Consider the following 17,385-nt stretch of genomic DNA (forward strand, 5'->3'; position numbering starts at 1 on the left):
AGAAGACCAAAGATAAAGAATGCTATCCACTTCCTGCCAAAGAGAGGCTGGACTTTAAATGCAAAATGAGACATACATTTTTGGTCATGGCCAGCGTCCATTTGTTTTGCCGGACTATGCGTACTAGTTATGGTGGGTTTGTTTTTCTTCAGTTTATGGTTCAGTGAGAGGAAGGTTGAGAGGGAGAGATGATAAATGATTATAAAGAGAAATGAAATTTAAAAAGAGATTACTGGCTACTTTAAAGAAAGTAATTTTAACAAGTATCCATTAAGCACTGACTAAGTACTAGAGAAAATAATTTCGTTTTTTAAAAAACCCTTACTTTCTGTCTTGGTAACAATTCTAAGAGAGAAGGCCAAGGGCAAATAAGGTTAAATGACTTGCCCAGGGCCACACAGTTAGAAAGTAGATGAGGCCAAATTTTTTTAATTTAAAAAATTATCTATTTTATTCCAATAACAAATTTCCACATAAGTTTTCCAAAGTTATATGGTTCATATTGTCTCCCTTTCCTCTTCCCTCCCCTCTCCCAGAGTTGACAAACAATTTGTCTGGGTTATACATGTATTATCACTCAAAACATATCTTTATATTATTCATTTTTATAAGAGAACAATCTTACAAATCATATACTCAGATAAACAAACAATAAATCATATGCTTTCATCTGCCTTTCTACTCCAACAGTTCTTTCTTAAGAGGTAGAGAGCATTCTTATTCATAAATCTATGAAGCCAAATTTGAATCCAGGTTTTCCAGACTCCAGGTCACCTGATGTCCCTCAACAAACATTTATTAAACACTTACTTACTGTGTTCCAGGTCCTGTGCTAAGTACTAGAAATGCAAATATAAGCAAAAAGACAGTCCCTGCCCTCAAGCAGCTTCCATTCTAATAGAGGAAGACAAAAAGAAATTGAGAAAGAGTAGGATAGAGAAGGTATCCAAGTGGGAACTGGGGGAGAAGTCCAGAAATTCAGAAGGGGAATGAAGGAGTGAGTGGAGGTGACCTGGGAACTACTTCAAAATGGAGGCTCTGAAAGGAATTTAGCAATTGGAGGAGGGGACAGCAAGGATAAGCCATCCTTCAAAGTGAGAAGGCTTCTGAGATGTTGTGGAGAAGTCTAGAGAGTGGAAGTCAGAGAGCAGAAACAAGAGTTTATCCACGATTTAAATGATGAAAAAGAGAGCTATAGAATGATAGTTGGAAGATGGTAGAGTCAAGTGATGATGCTTTTTGTTGTTGTTTTGTTTTTTTAAAACCCTTAGAATCCATACTGTGTATTGGTTCCAAGGTAGAAGAATGGTAAGGACTAGGCAATGGAGGTTAAGTGACTTGCCCAGGGTCACACAGCTAGGAAGTGTCTGAGTCTAGATTTGAACTGAAAACCTCCCTTCTCTGGGCCTGGCTCTCAATCCACTCAGCCACCCAACTGCCCCTATGATGATATTTTAAGGCATGTATTTAGGATTCAAAGAAAACAAGCAGTGACTAAGGAGAGGTGAAACATTAGAGAAAGAAAATAATTGAAGGGGCAAGCTGCTGAAAGAGATGGAAAGGGATGAGATCATGGGGATGGGTAAGAGGGTTGGCCTTGGCAGGGAAAAGGGTTACTTCTTAAAGGGGTAACAGAAGAGGAGAGAATGATGAGGGAAATGCTGATGGGATTTCAAGCAAAGAACTAGAGAAGAGGGTTCTTGCAAGTGATGGATTCACTTTTTTTCTCCCAATAAAGTATCAGGTGAGGTCCTCCTCTAAGAGGGAGTAAAGGAGGAGAGAAGGTCCTAAAAGCTTCCTGAGGGAAGGGTGATAAATAGCAATCAGGAAAGAAGAAAAGAAGAATGAGGACCCAGTTGAAATTAGATAACAAATTTGTTATGATCCTAATCTGCACTGAAATGTATCTTGGGAGCTAGAGTCCAATTATAGGATTAAAGAAAACTGCCAATGGGATTGATTCCAGGTTCCCCATAAAGGTTTTTTTTGGGGAGGGGGGGCTGGGACATTCTTCCAAAGATTTATCTGATGTAGGGCTCTCCCACACCATGATGGACTCCATCATGAAGGTCAGAAGAGGGGAGATTGGGACTAGGGTCCAAGGTTAAACTTGTGATCTCAGACCTCTGGGTTGGGAAGTAGGGGGACAGACCAGCAGCTTTGCTGTCCCCATGGGAGGTCTGAGTCCTGATCCTAGGTTCAAGCCCAGCCCCTTGTTCTCCCCCAGTCACAGTCATCTCTTTTCTGGAGCCCGTGAAGACATTCTGAGGCAGAAAGAGAGAGGGAAAAAGGAAAAGGCAGAGTCGAAAGGGAGATGAACTTTGGGGGAGGAGAGGAAGAACGAGGAGAAGAAAGGAACTTCAGCAGGGGTAAAGAGCTTGAGACTGGACTTAGCTGCTAAAGAAAGGGAGGAGCCAAGATGTCCCCAGGGCAGGACCATGGAGAGAGGCCACTGTCCTTGGCCAGTGGAGCCCAGAAAGTCCCAAGGAGGGATACAAGACTCAGACACCTTCCTCACCCCTTGGGACTTTGCCATCGGCCCTAACCAACCCCCATATATGGTGCCCCAGAATCCTGAGCTCAGGCAGCTCTAGAGGGCTGAGTAGAGCTTGCATCAAGGGCAGCTGCTTCCCTCTCTTTAGCTCGCCCCCTCCCAGCTCACAACATCACAATAAAAAACCACTCCAGAATTTACAGTGTGCCTTATAGACCTCTCCCAAATCTATGGGAAGTAGGGAGTTGGCAGGGCCAGGATTATTATCTCCATTTTGCAGATGAGTAGACTTGGGCCCAGGGAGAGGCTGTGCCTAATCCAAGACATAAAGCAGGTCAGGGACGGAGCCAGTATTCAAATCCTGATCTAATGACACCCAGCTCAGGGCTCTTTCTGCCCTCATGGTTACTTCTGAAGGGTGATGGGGGCTAGGGCAGACTGGACAGGACGAGTCCCATTAGAACCCTTTCTCTGAGGGTTGTTGCCAGAACATCTGGTCCTTGGTGGGGCAGGAGATGGTGATCTTTCCTAGATGTTCTCTAAACAGAGGGGGTGCGCTTCAAGCTAGCTTCCATGTGAGCTATTAAAAGCCAAGAAGGGGGGGGGGGGGGGAGATACTGTGGGATTGGTCCAGGGGTGGGTGAGTGGGGTTGGAGGCTGGAGAGAAAAAGAAACAACTGTCTGATACCCATCTACCTTTGGTCTTTGCCCCCAAAAGAGTCTCTGAATGTTCCCCATGCCCAATTTTGCTCCCTCAGCTTCAGAGATATCCCTCATGTTCCCCTCTTCTGGCCGCTCCCTCAGGAAGCCATGTCTCCACCCTACTACCCTCTCTCAAAGTCCAGGGAGCCCTGCCACCCCACAGAGGCTCCCTTCACCCTAACCTCCCTGAGCATGCTTGCAGCTGGAAACCATAAATGGGTATTGTTAACACAACTGTTCCCCAGCCTGGAGGGGGAGGTTCTTTACAATCCACAACCTAGAATAGGCCTGGGGAAAAGGCAGGGATGGGCTGCAGGGAGGATGGGCCATGGGGCCAATGAGCTGGGGGAAGACCATCTCCCTTATCTGCCTCCCATGGGAGACCCTGTTCAGCCCATCACTGCTCATCAGTTTGGCCTTCTGGGGAAGGACTGTCTGAGGACAACAAGGAGGCTAAAGAGTGATTACAGAGGGAATGTTTAGCTGACCACAAGGAAAGAGCCAAGTCCTTTAGAAGGCAGACTGAATGTCAGAAAGCATTACCTATTCAGTAAACGCCTTGTTACCTCAATGCAGGGTTAGTTCAATGATTGGAACACAGTATTACTAAAGGCAAGGTGCAAAGTTATATTTTCATAAGCTCAGGAAGCTTCCCTCTTTCTCCCTGGTCCCAGCCTGAGCTCCAACCCCAGTCTAAGAGCCAGGACACAGGGATTAAAAATTGATGCTCTCTGAGGGGATTGTCAAGGCTTCCCAATTCTCCTTTAATATCAGGCACAAAACAAAGGGATGATGGATCATGGGGATCCCAGGTGTACCTCTGGAGTGACACTTGATTCCTATTCCTGCTTCATGCTCATCCTCACCCCCAATTCCATCCCCTCTGCTTCAACTCAATCCTCATCACCAGGCCACCAAGACAATCCTCATTTCCATTCTTAACTTTGCCCCAGCCTCCCAACTCCATCTCTATCACAGTCATTCTCATCCTATCCTGCCCTCCTCTGCACATCTCTAACCAAGTCTACTCAGTATGGTGTAGTAGATAGAGTACTGAATTTAGAGTCAGTAGGTTCTTCTTTCAAATCCCACTTCAAAGATCTACTGTGTGACCCAGGCAAGTCACTTAATCTCCTTCTGCCTCAGTTTCCTCATCTGTAAAATGAGAGTGGTATTCTATGGCTTCTGAGGTATGTTCCAATTACATCTATGACCTTCTGATCCCTCCCCTGCCCCAATTCCCAATCCAGTCCTCATTCTAATCCAATCTCTGTATCTCCAACCCAATCTCCATCTCCATTCCTAACCCCACTGCCCAATCATGCCAGACCAATCATCATTTGCATATTCTCAAAAACCATTCCTGGGAAAAATCTGGGTGGCCCAATGGATAAAGTGCAGAGCTTGGTGACAGGAAGACCTGGATGTAAATTCTGCCTGAACTACTTACTACTTGTGAGAGCCTGGACAAGTCACTTAACCTCTGCTTCTGTTTTCTCACCCATAAGTCAAGGAGGTTGAACTTGATGGCTTCTAGCTCTAAACCTATGATCCAATTTCTGATCTCCATTCCTAACCCCATCCTGATCCCTTTCTTTGGGTCTTCAACCCTCTTTTATTCCTAACTCCAACTCCATCTCCATCTCTCGCCAAACTGTATCTCCAACCATAACCCAATTCCAATTCCCTTCACCAAGTCTGTGGTCACCCCCTGCCCTGTTGTTGGTTGGCTGCCCATCAGGTCTGGGAAGAGAAATTGGCAGACTTCACAGTTTCCTCAAAGGCCTTAAGAAGTCCTTATTTCCTTTTCCCTATTCCTGGCTGGGTCCTTCCCTTTGACTCAGAGCAAAGGATTGGAGCAGTCGGTGAGATGATAGGTACTGGTGAGGTGGGGCCCATCTGGCCTCAAAGTCCCCTTAGGGGACCATAAAACCCCAAAGGACCTCTTGCACCCCTCCCTTTTTTATGCCTGTCAGAACAGGAAGCAAAGGATTCACAAACCAGCTGGTCCAACTTTTTCACTTTTTTTTTCTTTTAGACTATTTATTTCTCCGTCTTAGTAAGAATTCCAATACCAAAGGGCACAGGCTAGGCAAAAGTGGGTTAATTAAGTGCCCTGCCCAGGGTCACGCTGCTTAGAAGTATCTTAAGGCAAAATTTGAACCCAGGTCTTTCCAACTCCAGGCATCTACTGTGCCACCTAGCTGCCTCCAACTTTTTCATAAAGAGAAACTGAGGCTTAGACAGGAGCAGGGATTTGTCCAGTCACACTCATTTTTCCTCTCGTAGACACTGGTATGAATCCAACTAGAGCTCTGCCCTCTGAGGTATCTGTGAGTGCTCCCAGGGACCTACTTGTTGACAGGTACCCAAACTTTAAGATAAAAGAACAAAGCACAAATGGTGGCCATTTAGGCTTTCTGGAGAGGGACTGGGCAACCCATGAAGTCACAGGCTTGAGTGACATCAGCCCTGCTCCTCCCATGCTCTTCGTGTCTCCCTCTCACACAAGGGCATCAGATAGGACGGGTGGCACAAATGGAGCGAGGTGTGATGGGACAAGGCGTGCCAGGCTTGGGGCCTGATGGAAGGTGCTGTCCCCAGAGCTTGTGGGAAGCGAGGGGGGAGAGGACTCAGCCTTAGTCACCGACCTGCTCCAGGGGGAAGGAATGCATTACTAAGAAGGAAAACATGTGCCAGGAAGGACTGTTTATTTCTACATCACCTTCGCCTGGGTTTCCTAACCTATCTCTAACAGACCCCTTTCTGGCCTGGACTGAATGCTTGCCCATTGACTGCCTCCTCCTGCTCTGACTGACCTCCGACTTGTCCTGTCCCATCCCCCTTCCCACCAACCACTGCCTGTCCCATTCCCACAGAATTAACCCTCTTAAAACAAAGTCTTGTCCTATCTCCTCTGCCGACCACTGCCTCCTGCTCCGACTGAACCCGTCAAAACGCCTGGCACAATCGCCAATGGGGGGGGAGGAAAAGAAAATGATCTTTGTTTCTAATGAATAATGTTTGAAAACGACCAAATAAAATAATATTTAAAAGGAAAAAAGAAACGCCTGGCACATAGTAGGTGCTTAGTAAATGTTTGTTCCCTTCCCCATTCCCTTTCCCTTCTAATGGAACTCTTTGATCCAGAACTCCCTGGAAACCTCCAAAGAGCTGCCTCATTTTTTTTCTTGTGCATACTTAAATACTGTCAGCATCTGGGGAGGGGGGGACCCACAAAACGTTTCCTTGGTGCTAAAAGAGAAAGTACTGGATAAAAAAGTGAATCCCAGTAGGTGGGTTCAGAGCACATGTGGTGAAAGGTCAGGACCTACCCTGAATGGGGCAATGGAGGGAGAGCTTCCAGCCCTGGGCCTCAGGATCGAGAGTGTCTAGAACCAGAGACAAGATGGCAGAGCTAGGGGGAGGTTGGATTGGATGATTTCTGGGGTCCCTTCTAGCTCCAAAATCTATGATCTTCTGAATTCTAAGAAGTCATCTGACCCATCTAGGAAACGTGGAGATTTATAGTAAGTCAGACCAAAAGCAAGTCTGTCCATACTCTCTCCACTCCTTCCCCGACCTCGGTCACTAGCCCAAATGACCAACTGACTCCTAAGCCAGCGAGAATTCTAGAAGGTATTCTGTCCCCCCTCAGAAGCTCCCCAGAAGAGACAGTGGGTCTCTGAAGGAGGAATGGGGATGGGCAGAGTCTCAGGTCACAGGGTCGTAGGTTTAGACCTGGAAGAGACTTTAGAGGTCACCTTGTATAACTACTCCATTTTATAGATGAGGAAGAGAGTCCCAAGGAGGTAATTTGCTCAAGAAAACACAAGTAGTATGGGCAAGGATTTGAATTTGAACCCAGGTCTGTTGTCTCTAAATCTAGCCTTCTTTCCGCTGCCCTAGGGGCAGTTTTCAGTAAATGTATACCCATGCCACCATTGGGGACAGACCTTCAACAATTCCTGGGGAGAAGGGCTGAGCCTAGAGCTCAGAAGAACAGTATGCAATATGGGAGACAGTCAACTCCAGAAGCCAGGTAGAAGGTCACGTTCAGAGCAGCAATGATCTCCTATGGGTTGACCCTTCTATTCCCAGCTCCCACCCAAGCCTATCCCTTCAGCTGGGGCCCAGAGAGGACACAAGGACCCAGGGAGCCTATAAGATCCTGCCTGGCTTTGGAAGATGGTCTTAGTTTCCCCTGTGCTCCTCCTTCTCAAAGTCTCCAGAGCCCTGGGAGCCTGATGGTCCCACTGACCAAGAAGAGGCAATTCAAGTAGATGGACATTCTCTCCCATTCCTGGGTGCTAGGTTGGCTTCTGTACAGAGGCAAATGGGGGGCCCAAGCCCCAAGCTCCCCTCCCCCAACCCGTACCTCTCTTGAAGGTCCATCTCTTCATCCACAGCTTTGAGATGGAGGGCCAAGAGTGATTGAGCACAGAGTCCGCCATCAGGATTCCCCCTGGGGACTGGGATGGGGCCAGGCTGCTCCTGCCTCCAGAAGCTGGATGGACCCCGGAGACAGCGCCTGCTCTAGCTCGGGCTGCAGCCCTGGAGCAGGGGCTGCCAAGAGAGGGGTAGGGGGGGTGGAGGCAGCACCCGCCTGCTCAGCCTGCCTGGATCAGCTGATGGGTGTCCAAGCCAGAGGCAGATAGATGCTGGGGGAGGGAATGCTCCCACCTGAGCTACCCTGGGGCCCCTGCTGGCCCTGGGCCTTGGGCTACTCAGAGTTTCCTGCTGGGCCCACAGTGACCCTCCAAGGATAACCCTCCATCCGCCCTGGCCTGGATTTCCGAGGACTCTGAGCCCCAGCTTCCCGCACTTGAGAAATATACGGGGTAGAGGGAGGGCAGGAGCCAGGAGTACCTCCCACCCTGGGCAGGGAGCCCAGAAAAATCCTCTCATTCTCAGGTGGTTGAGGGGGGTTGGTAAGGGAGAGCAGGCAAGCCAAGGCTTAGACCCCATTTAACCTTCTGGGTGGCCTCGGGCTAGATGGTTTCCTTGTCAGGGCCTCCATTGGTCCAGTAAGGGGAGCTGGACCCAACGCTGGGAGTAAATGGCCTCTAAAGGGCCCAAGAGACAGTGATAAGTGGACCAACTCACAGCCCTGTCCCTATGGGCGTAACAGACTCCAGGCCAAGAGATGGACCTCATACTTTGGTTTGGGGCTGCCACCTGGTGGCAGAAGAGCCCAAATAGCTTCCCAGCTCCAAGAGATTCGGCCCATCCCTTGGACCAGAGACCTCTGAGAAGAGCCAACCTTCAGAGACATGAGTTGGGTCATTGCCCACATTGTGTCACAGGAGGGCCTCACATTCCATCATTGGCCCCATCTCCTGGTGGATTAAGTCACTGAATGAAGATGTTCTCTGGGATCCATTACCAGTACTTGGATCTACAAGAGATCATACACAGGTCATGGAGTGTCAGAGCTCAGAGTGGCCTTAGAACTGAGGTTCTTGCCTGGGGTCCCTGAACTTGGCTTACAAAAACCACACAAGCCACATGCTTTGATAACTATATTTCAGTAGAATTGGTTTCCTTTGTATTTAAAACATCGCTCTAAGAAGACTTCACCAGACTGCCAGGGAGTTCAAATGCAGAATGTCGGGTAAGAGAAGACATAAAATGTCTGAGCTGGGAGAAATAATAGAACACAGAATGCAGAGCTGCAAGATCTAGAGCAGAAAATTGGGAGGGACCTTAGAAGAATGCAAGACCCTTAGAACAGAGGATGCCTAAAAGCTGGGAAGAGATTTAGGGCATGGAATATCAGAATTGTAAGGGGGTCCTTGGGATATAGAACATAGAACACTAAAGCTGGCAATGATATTAAAAGACCATCTAGTTCAACTCCCTCATTTTATAGATGTACAAACTGGAAAGTGGAACATTGGCAGTACACCTAAGAATTCCTAGAAAAGCTAAAGAAATCAATTTTTAAAACAAGCAAAAAATGATTTAAAAAACAATTTAGAGCAGTAGAGAAAAAGGAAAATAGGAAAAGAAAAAGAAATTATACAAGAAGTCAATTAAAAGAGAATATCTTAATAGAAGAGGTACAGGGGGCAGGTAGGTGACATGGTGGATAAACTGCTGGGCCTGAAGTCAGGAAGACTTATCTTTTTTAGTTCATATGTGGCCTCAGACACCTACTAACTGTGAAACCTTGGGCAAGTCACTTAACCCTATTTATATCAGTTTTTTCCATCTGTAAAATTAGTTGCAGAAGGAAATGACAAGTCACTCTAGTGTCTTTGCCAAGAAAACCTCAAATACGGTCACAAAAAAATAGGCACAACTGAAATTACAGGACAATTACAAAAAAAGAGGTATGAAATCTTTCTGAATAAAAAAAAATCCTTGAAAGTTAGAATTGGCTAACTAAATCCATTAGACATCAAGAAATAATAAAACAAAGTCAGCAACCTAAAAAAATAAAAGAAAATATGAAATATCTGATAAGAAAAACAATTGGCCTGAAAAAAACAGAATGAAGAGAGATAATTTAATAATCAATGGACTAGGTGGCTCAGGAAATAGAAAGCCAGGGTTGGAGATGGAAGGTCCTGGGTTCAAATTTGACCTCAGATACTTCCTAGCTGTGTGACCCTGGGCAAGTCACTTATTTTCACCACTTTTCCACCAGTTTCCTAGTTCTTGCCATTCTGCTGCCTTGGAACCAATACTTTAGCATTGATTCTTAGAAAGAAGGTAAGAGTTTTTAAAAAAGAGAATCATTGGACTCCATGAAGCATATGAACAACAACAAAGAGCCTTTTATGTATTTCAAGACATTATGTATTTCAAGAAATTACAAAGAAAAACTGCCAGAGTTCTCAGAACCAAAAAGCAATGTAGAAATTAATAGAGTTGAAGTTACTTCCTAAAAGAACCAGAAAAAAAAAACACCCTCCAGGAGTATTATAGCCAAAATCCAGAACTTCCAGGTCAAGGAGAAAATATTGCAAGTTACCAGAAAGAAGGAATTCAAATATCAAGAAGCCATAATCAGGATCAAATAAGATTTATTCTAAAAGAACAGAAGAATTAAAATATAATATTCTAGAATGCAAAAAATCTAGGATTACATCTAAGAATAACCAGCCCATCAAAACTAAGTATAATCCTGAGGGGGTAAAAAGGATATTTAATGAAATGGAAATGACTTTCAAGAATTTCTTATGAAAAGACTAGAGCAGAATAGAAAATTTTACATTCAAACATAGTACTAAAAAAAAACATAAAAAGGTAAATGTAAGGGAGAAATCATAAGGGTTAAATTGTTGACAGTCTTATATGGGGAGATGAAAAATGTTAAGTTCTCAGAATCTTATCACCACCAGGGATCTTAGAGGTAGTCAAATTACAGAGAGCCTGGATGTAATTCTACTATATTTGGATGATCTCAAAAGAAGAATGGAAGGATGGAGAAGTATAAAACTCTGGAAGAAGGGGGAAGAGAAAAGACGAGGGAAACTAACAGAAACAAAGCAAGCGAGGAAGAGTCTATACAATAAAGAGGAAGGGTAGTGGGGAGCACTCAACACTTGAACTCACTTTCATCTGAACAGGTTCAAAGAGGGAGAAAGACATATACACACAGTTAAATACAGAAATTCATCTTTGCAGTAGGGAAGTAGGAGAAAATGGCGGTTAATAGAAATGGGGAAGGGAATAAGATCAGGTAGATTAAAGGAGGCAGTGGTCAGAGGACAAATAGATTCCTAAAGAGGAAACAGGGATAAAAAGAGAATGATAAATATAAGAAAAGAGGAAGGAGAGAAGTATAGTTAATATTCATAACTGTGAATGTAAATGGGAATAAACCCACTCATAAAACAGAAGATAGCAGAATGGATTAGAAATATATTGTTTACAAGAAACACACTTGAAACAGAAAGATACCCATAGAATTACAAATAAGGGACTGGAGCAGAATCTTTTATGCTTTAGCTGAGGTAAGAAACAAAAAAGTCAAGGACAGCAATCGTGATCTTAGACAAAACAAAAGGAAAAGGAGATCTTATTAAAAGAGATATAGAGGAAAACTACATTTTACTAAATTGTACCATAAACGATGAGTTAATATCAATAACTAACATATATATACCAAATGGAAAAGTATCTAAATTCCTAAAGTACAAGTTAAATGAGTTACAGAGGGAAATAGCAAAACTATAATTAGAGGAGCCTCACTTCATCTCTCTCAGACATAAATACATCTAACTATAAAATAAACAAGAGAGAAATTAAGGAAATGAGCAGAATTTTAGAAAAACCACACATGATAGATTCCTGGAGAATACTGAAAGGGAATACAATATACTCATTCTCAGCTGAGCATGGCACTTTCACAAAATAATTGACCATAAATTAGAACATGAAAATCTCATAAGCAAATATAGAAAAGCAGAAATAATAAATACATCTTTCTCTGATCACAATGCAATAAAATTACAATCATTAAGGGTCTTTGAAACATAGATTAAAATTAGTTGGAAACTAAGTAACTTAATCCTAAAAAACAAATGGGTCAAAGAATAAATCATAGAAACAATAATTTCATTAAAGATAAAGATAAGCAATGAGACAACAGACCAAAATTTATGGAATGTAGTCAAAGTGATACTTGGGGAAATGTGTATCTCTAAACATGTATCTCAATAAAAGAAAAAGAGCAAATCAAAGAATTGGGCATATAACTAAAAGAAAATGAATAAATTTTAAACCATTTAAAAAGAAGGAAGGAAGGAAGGAAGGAAGGAAGGAAGGAAGGAAGGAAGGAAGGAAGGAAGGAAGGAAGGAAGGAAGGAAGGAAGGAAGGAAGGAAGGAAGGAAGGAAGGAAGGAAGGAAGGAAGGAAGGAAGGAAGGAAGGAAGGAAAACAATCATTCAGGCCTTTAGGCAGCTATTCCCAACCCATTGCCTGATATTGGCAAACCTTTTTGAGATCGCATGCACAAACTGCAACTTCAAGCTGCCTGAGTCCCATTCATTACCCTAGAGAGCAGAGGGAGGAAGTGCTCACTTTTGGCTACTGGGAGGAAATTTGGGGTATGTGAAAATTGTCCTTGGGCAGAGGGGAAACTGGAGAGGGGAAACAGAGCAGTCTCATCCATACCATCCTGGCACTTGTGCCACACCTTCACCAACATTGTCATAGGCCCTCTAGGATTACTTATTCTGAGTTCTTCTGTTCCTCAATTCCCCACACCCCCTTTCTTTCCTTATGGATCTTTTCCTTTGTTTTCAAAATTCCAAGTAGCCACCTTCAGACCTCCTCTAGCTTACAGGGATTCCTCCTTCTGAGATCAGCAGCCATCCTTGATTCTCCATCCCATAGAAATCCCTCCTACCGTCTAAGCTTAAGACCCTGAATACCATTCCTGAACCTTCAAACATCCAGGGATCCATCTCTCTCTGAGCATTCCTTATTCCTCCTCTAGGTCAGAAGGAATCTTTCCCTTTTACCACATAGCCTTTTCCTGAATATTTAGATGAGAAGTTCTTAACTTTTTAGTGTCATGTAACCCTTCAGTAATCTGGTGAAACCTATAAACCCCTTCTCAGAATAGTCTTTTTACATGCATAAAACAAAATACATATTCCAAAGAAAATAAATTCTATTGAAATACAACTATCAAAATATTGATTTTTTGTTAAAGTTCACAGATTCCAGGGTAAAAATCCTTGCCTTAGACAATAGAGATCTTTTTCTTTGTCTGAAATTCTAAGCAATTGCATTGATTCTCCAAACTCCAAGGAGCATTCCTCCTAATCTCAGGTCACTTAGAAGCTGTCTTTGATTAATTCTCTCTCTCTCTCTCTCTCTCTCTCTCTCTCTCTCTCTCTCTCTCTCTCTCTCTCTCTCTCTCTCTCTCTTTCTGTGTGTGTGTGTCTCTGTCTCTGTGTCTCTCTCTTCCCCCCTCCCCTTTTCTCTCATTTCAGTAGTTATCTGAGGTCCTCATTCCCCAAAGTCAATGTTCTTTCTTTTTTTCTTCCTACCTACCTTCCTTCCTTTCTTCTTAATTCAGGGTAGCAACTGAGGAAGAAACAAAAGAGTTCTAAAGTCAGCAAATGTAAGCTTTTGGTGGTCAGTTGGGTATACTCAAGGTTATGACTTACAGAAATGAAATAACCCCTGAAGCTAGAGGCTAAAGGAACTGTAACTCCTACTCTGTAGAAAGAGGCCTTACAGCAGCTGAAACTCAGTGGAAGAAAAGCAGATGGAAGATAATAACAACAACATGAAGAAGGAGCATTTATATAGCTAAGATGCTTTATATATAGCAAAGTGGTTTACAAATATTATTTTATCCTCACAACAACCCTGGGAGGTGAGCATTTTTTATCCTTATTTTATGAATGAGGAAACTGAGGCAGATAGAAGCCAAAAAAATTTGTCCAAGTCACACAGTTAGTGTCTGAGGCAAGATTTGAAGTTAAGCCTTCCTGATTGCAAGAAGTTGGATGCTCTATCTGATTCCACCACCAAGCTAGAACTGGTTAGTGGGCAACCAATAGATGGTACCTCAGCCAAGAATAAACGGATGGCAGTATGAGGAAAATTTCATAGCAGAAAACACATGCAGCTTTCAGTATAAAAAAGAAAGTAGCAGGGTTAGAGTCAGAGAGTCAGTCAGCCACCTTGAAAGAATTTCAAAGAGCATAAGTTGCCTTCATTTTAAGAATTCCTTCTTCCATATATATTCTCTTACTATGTGTATTCCCCCTCAGGTGGTGCGATAATGTGCCTCTCTTTGTAGGGTGGAATTTTCTTTGGCTGCTAAACTACATACCTTGTGCTTTGAATTAATGCATCATCTGTTCTGACTGGTCAAAGAGACGCATAGATGGGGGTTCATATGTATACACATATATGGGTTGTGACTTTGAATAGATGATTACTCACAGAGTTCCTTGAATCTGTGGTAGCTTTCAGGGGGCTCACCTTTGAGGGGAAGGAGGAAGAAAAGAAGAAAAGAGAAAGAGGAGGGGAGGGAGGAAAAAGGAGGGAAGGAGAAAGGGAAGGAAGTGTTTTGAAGAGCTTATCATGTACCAAGCACTAGGCTAAGCATAATAATAATGTATTTACTATGTGCCAGGCATAGTGCTAAGTGCTTTATAAATTTTACCTCACAACAACTCTGGGAGGTAGATGCTATTATTACCCCCATTTTGCCATAGACAAACCTGAAGCAAATAGAGTTTAGGAGATTTGCCCAAGGACACACAGAGCTAGATTTGAACTCGGATCTTAACTATCTAAGCCTAGCACTCTATCTGTTGAGTCACCTTACTGCCTCAGGGACTCAGTCTACACACAACTGAAGAAACTAAAGGCCCCAAAAGAGAAATGACTTAGATGTCTATTAAACATAGCTTCTATCCCAGCTGTGTGACCCTGGGCAAGTCCCTTAACCCCCATTGCCTAGGCTTTACTGCTCTTCTGCCTTGGAACCAATACACAGCATTGATTCCAAGACAGAAGGTAAGGGTTTTAAAAAGAATAGAAAACAAAACAAAACTATAGCTTCTAGAGCTGTGGAAGCACTCAAGACCAATCTTTTCATTTTTATCAAGGAAAGAACTGAGAACCAGAGATTCATTGGCTTGCTAAAGGCCACACAGGTTGCAGAGAGAGAATAGTACCCAAAGTTCTGAACCAAACACGTTGCTCTTTTTATCAGAACACATTGTCCCAGAGGACTCTTCCCAAGCCTTCACCCCCCTCATCCCACCCCCACACACAGCTGTTCTTTCTCCTGGGTCTCTGCCTGGCCACCTCTGCTTAGGATTGTGCCAAAACTGAGTTAGGTCAGAAGGACTTCTGCGAGCCTGGGCAGCTGATGAGGCTAAACTGGCCCACCAGCCTGGCCTAGACAGACCGTGGGCCAGAATGGAAGGTTTCTGTTGATACCCAGAAGGTCTATCATGTTGGTGGATGTCAAGAATATGCCACCATCCACTTACTTCCTCTCTCTGGTCCCCAGGCCCTGGGCAGCCTGCCCATTCCCCAGCCCATTTCCATTCCTCTTTACAGCCCTGCCGTCAGGTCCCTTGGTCACAAAAACCAGTTGGGTGTCTCCTGGATCGGCCTTGGACACCAGCTCCTTCACATCCCCAAAGGCTGGGGCCAACTCAGACCTCTTGACGCAAGCCACAAAGCAAACGCAGGACCTTTAGCTGCCAGATGTCAACCCTTCTCCAGAACCCCAGTTCCCATGTCTGTCCTTTCTCAGAGATGCCTCCACTTCTGTCCGGTCCCAAAGACCACGTGGTCGATAGACATTTATTGAGCACCTACTATGTGCCGGTGGCCGGCATCCTAACTGCTGGGGGTACCAGAAAGGCAAAGATAGTCCAGGCCTTCAGGGATCTCACGATGGAATGGGAGAGGCAACCCCAAAAGATCTGTGCTGCAGCTCTCCTCTTCCCACTCCTTCCGAGAGCCCAGCCAAAAGTGGCCAGTGCCAGTCTCTCTGTCCTACACGGAGATGCTCCCCCGATAGCCACCGGTTCTCTAGCACTGACATCCCCAAAGCCCACTCACCTTGCCTCCAGAGGTCTTTGAGCTGCTGACAAAAAGGAGAAGGGCTCCATGGAGTGGGTGCTGCCCTCCTGCCCTCCGCAGAGCAGAGACCCCAGCTGTCATCTCGGAGCCCAGTCTGGAGCAAGGGTACCTAACCACAGGACTGACCCACCCCTGGCCAACTTCCTCTTTTCCAGATGACAAAGGCAGGGCTCCCCCGACCTTCCTCAAAGGCATTCCCCTCCCCCACTTCCCGCACCCCTCCCAGCCTTCCTCAGCCCCTGTTCTCTCTCTGCTCCGAGCTACAAGTTCCCTCTTTCTGTAGCTACGCACATCCCTTAGCTGGCAGCCGGGCCGTCAGGTCCAAGAGCCTCTCTTGCTCTAGAAAGCCAACGCTGCCTATGAGGGGCCTCTCCCCACTTGGGCCACTTCTGGGTGGTTCTGTTGGGTGGGGTGGGGGGAGTGCCAGGTGTCCAAGCTGGGGCTCAGAGGAACCAGGCCCCTGGGGCTGCTACCCTCCCAGCTAGCTTCCTGTAACACACTACTGAAAAACAGATTGCAGAAACCACAGACACACTCACTCCCTTACTCGCATGTGCTCACACACAAACCCTAACCAGGCTGAAAAAGAGACGTCAGGAAGTCCCAGACACAAACACGTATGATATAGACAGACCCACCCGGACACACGGACAACCTGGGCACACACAACGGGGCCCTACATGTTCATGGACAAATGGGACACGGGAATGCCCAGGCTCGAGTCCACCTCAACACCCAGGGCTGTGTAATCCTGTACAAGTTCCTGAAGTCTCTCTCTAGGGCTCTAAGTGAAGATTTAGAAGACTTAGAAGGTCCTAAGTGGCAGAGCCCTGGACAATATGCATTGGTAGAAAGCATTTCCTCACCGGGAGTTTTCTTTTCTTTTTTTGGAAAATTTAATTTAATTAATTAATTTAGGAGATTTTTCCATGGTTCCATGATTCATCCTTTCCTTCTTCTCCTCCTCCCCCTCCAGCCACCAAGCAATTCCACTGGGTTTTACATGTGTCATTGATCAAGCCCTATTTCCATGTTGCTGATGTTTGCACTTGGGTGATCATTTAGAGTCTACATCCCCAATCATATCCCCTTAGACCCATGTGATCAAGCAGTTGTTTTTCTTTGGTGCTTCTGCTCCCACAGTTCTTCCTCTGGATGTGGATAGCATCTTCCTCGTGAGTCTCTCAGAATTGTCCTGGATCATTACATTGTTGTTAGTAGAGAAGTCCATTGCGTTTGATTGTGCCACAGTGTATCTGTCTTTGTGTACAATGTTCTCCTTCACCAGGAGTTTTCCATCCTGAAGAAATAACATATGTGCATCTACTTACTTGTACATAGAGTCATAATTGTTGATGTTTATAGAAAGAACTTTCCATGTATTATCTTATTGGGTTTTCACCACAATCTGTGAAGAAGGTGCTATTATTATCCCCATTTTACAGATGAGGAAAATGAGACCACTAAGTGTCTAGGGCAGGATTTGAGCCAGGGTCTTTGTATCTCTAAATCCACAGTGCCATCCTGCCTTATGTACACACACAAACCTGCACCCATATACAAACATGACTCCAAGTGGCTTGGGGGAATTCTAGATGTCTCATTGGGGG

The 17,385-nt window shown here is 44.7% G+C and overlaps 1 protein-coding gene across 4 annotated transcripts in view; it reads right to left on the bottom strand.

Moving 5' to 3' along the window:
• The window catches only part of ARHGEF18 (Rho/Rac guanine nucleotide exchange factor 18), a 122,821-nt gene extending 106,937 nt beyond the window's left edge, over positions 1 to 15,884 (bottom strand). For 2 of the 4 annotated variants that reach the window (XM_056821993.1, XM_056821992.1), the window contains exon 1: positions 7,575 to 7,971. In XM_056821993.1, the coding sequence (XP_056677971.1) occupies positions 7,575 to 7,650 (76 nt within the window). In that variant the 5' untranslated portion in view covers positions 7,651 to 7,971. Of the gene's footprint in view, positions 1 to 7,574; positions 8,227 to 15,754 lie in introns of those variants that run through there. The other 2 variants (XM_056821995.1, XM_056821994.1) reach the window with 2 other exon arrangements.
• Positions 15,885 to 17,385: the final 1,501 nt, after the last annotated feature.

Source organism: Monodelphis domestica, chromosome 3 (genome assembly GCF_027887165.1).
Source record: "Monodelphis domestica isolate mMonDom1 chromosome 3, mMonDom1.pri, whole genome shotgun sequence".
Taxonomy (NCBI): domain Eukaryota; kingdom Metazoa; phylum Chordata; class Mammalia; order Didelphimorphia; family Didelphidae; genus Monodelphis; species Monodelphis domestica.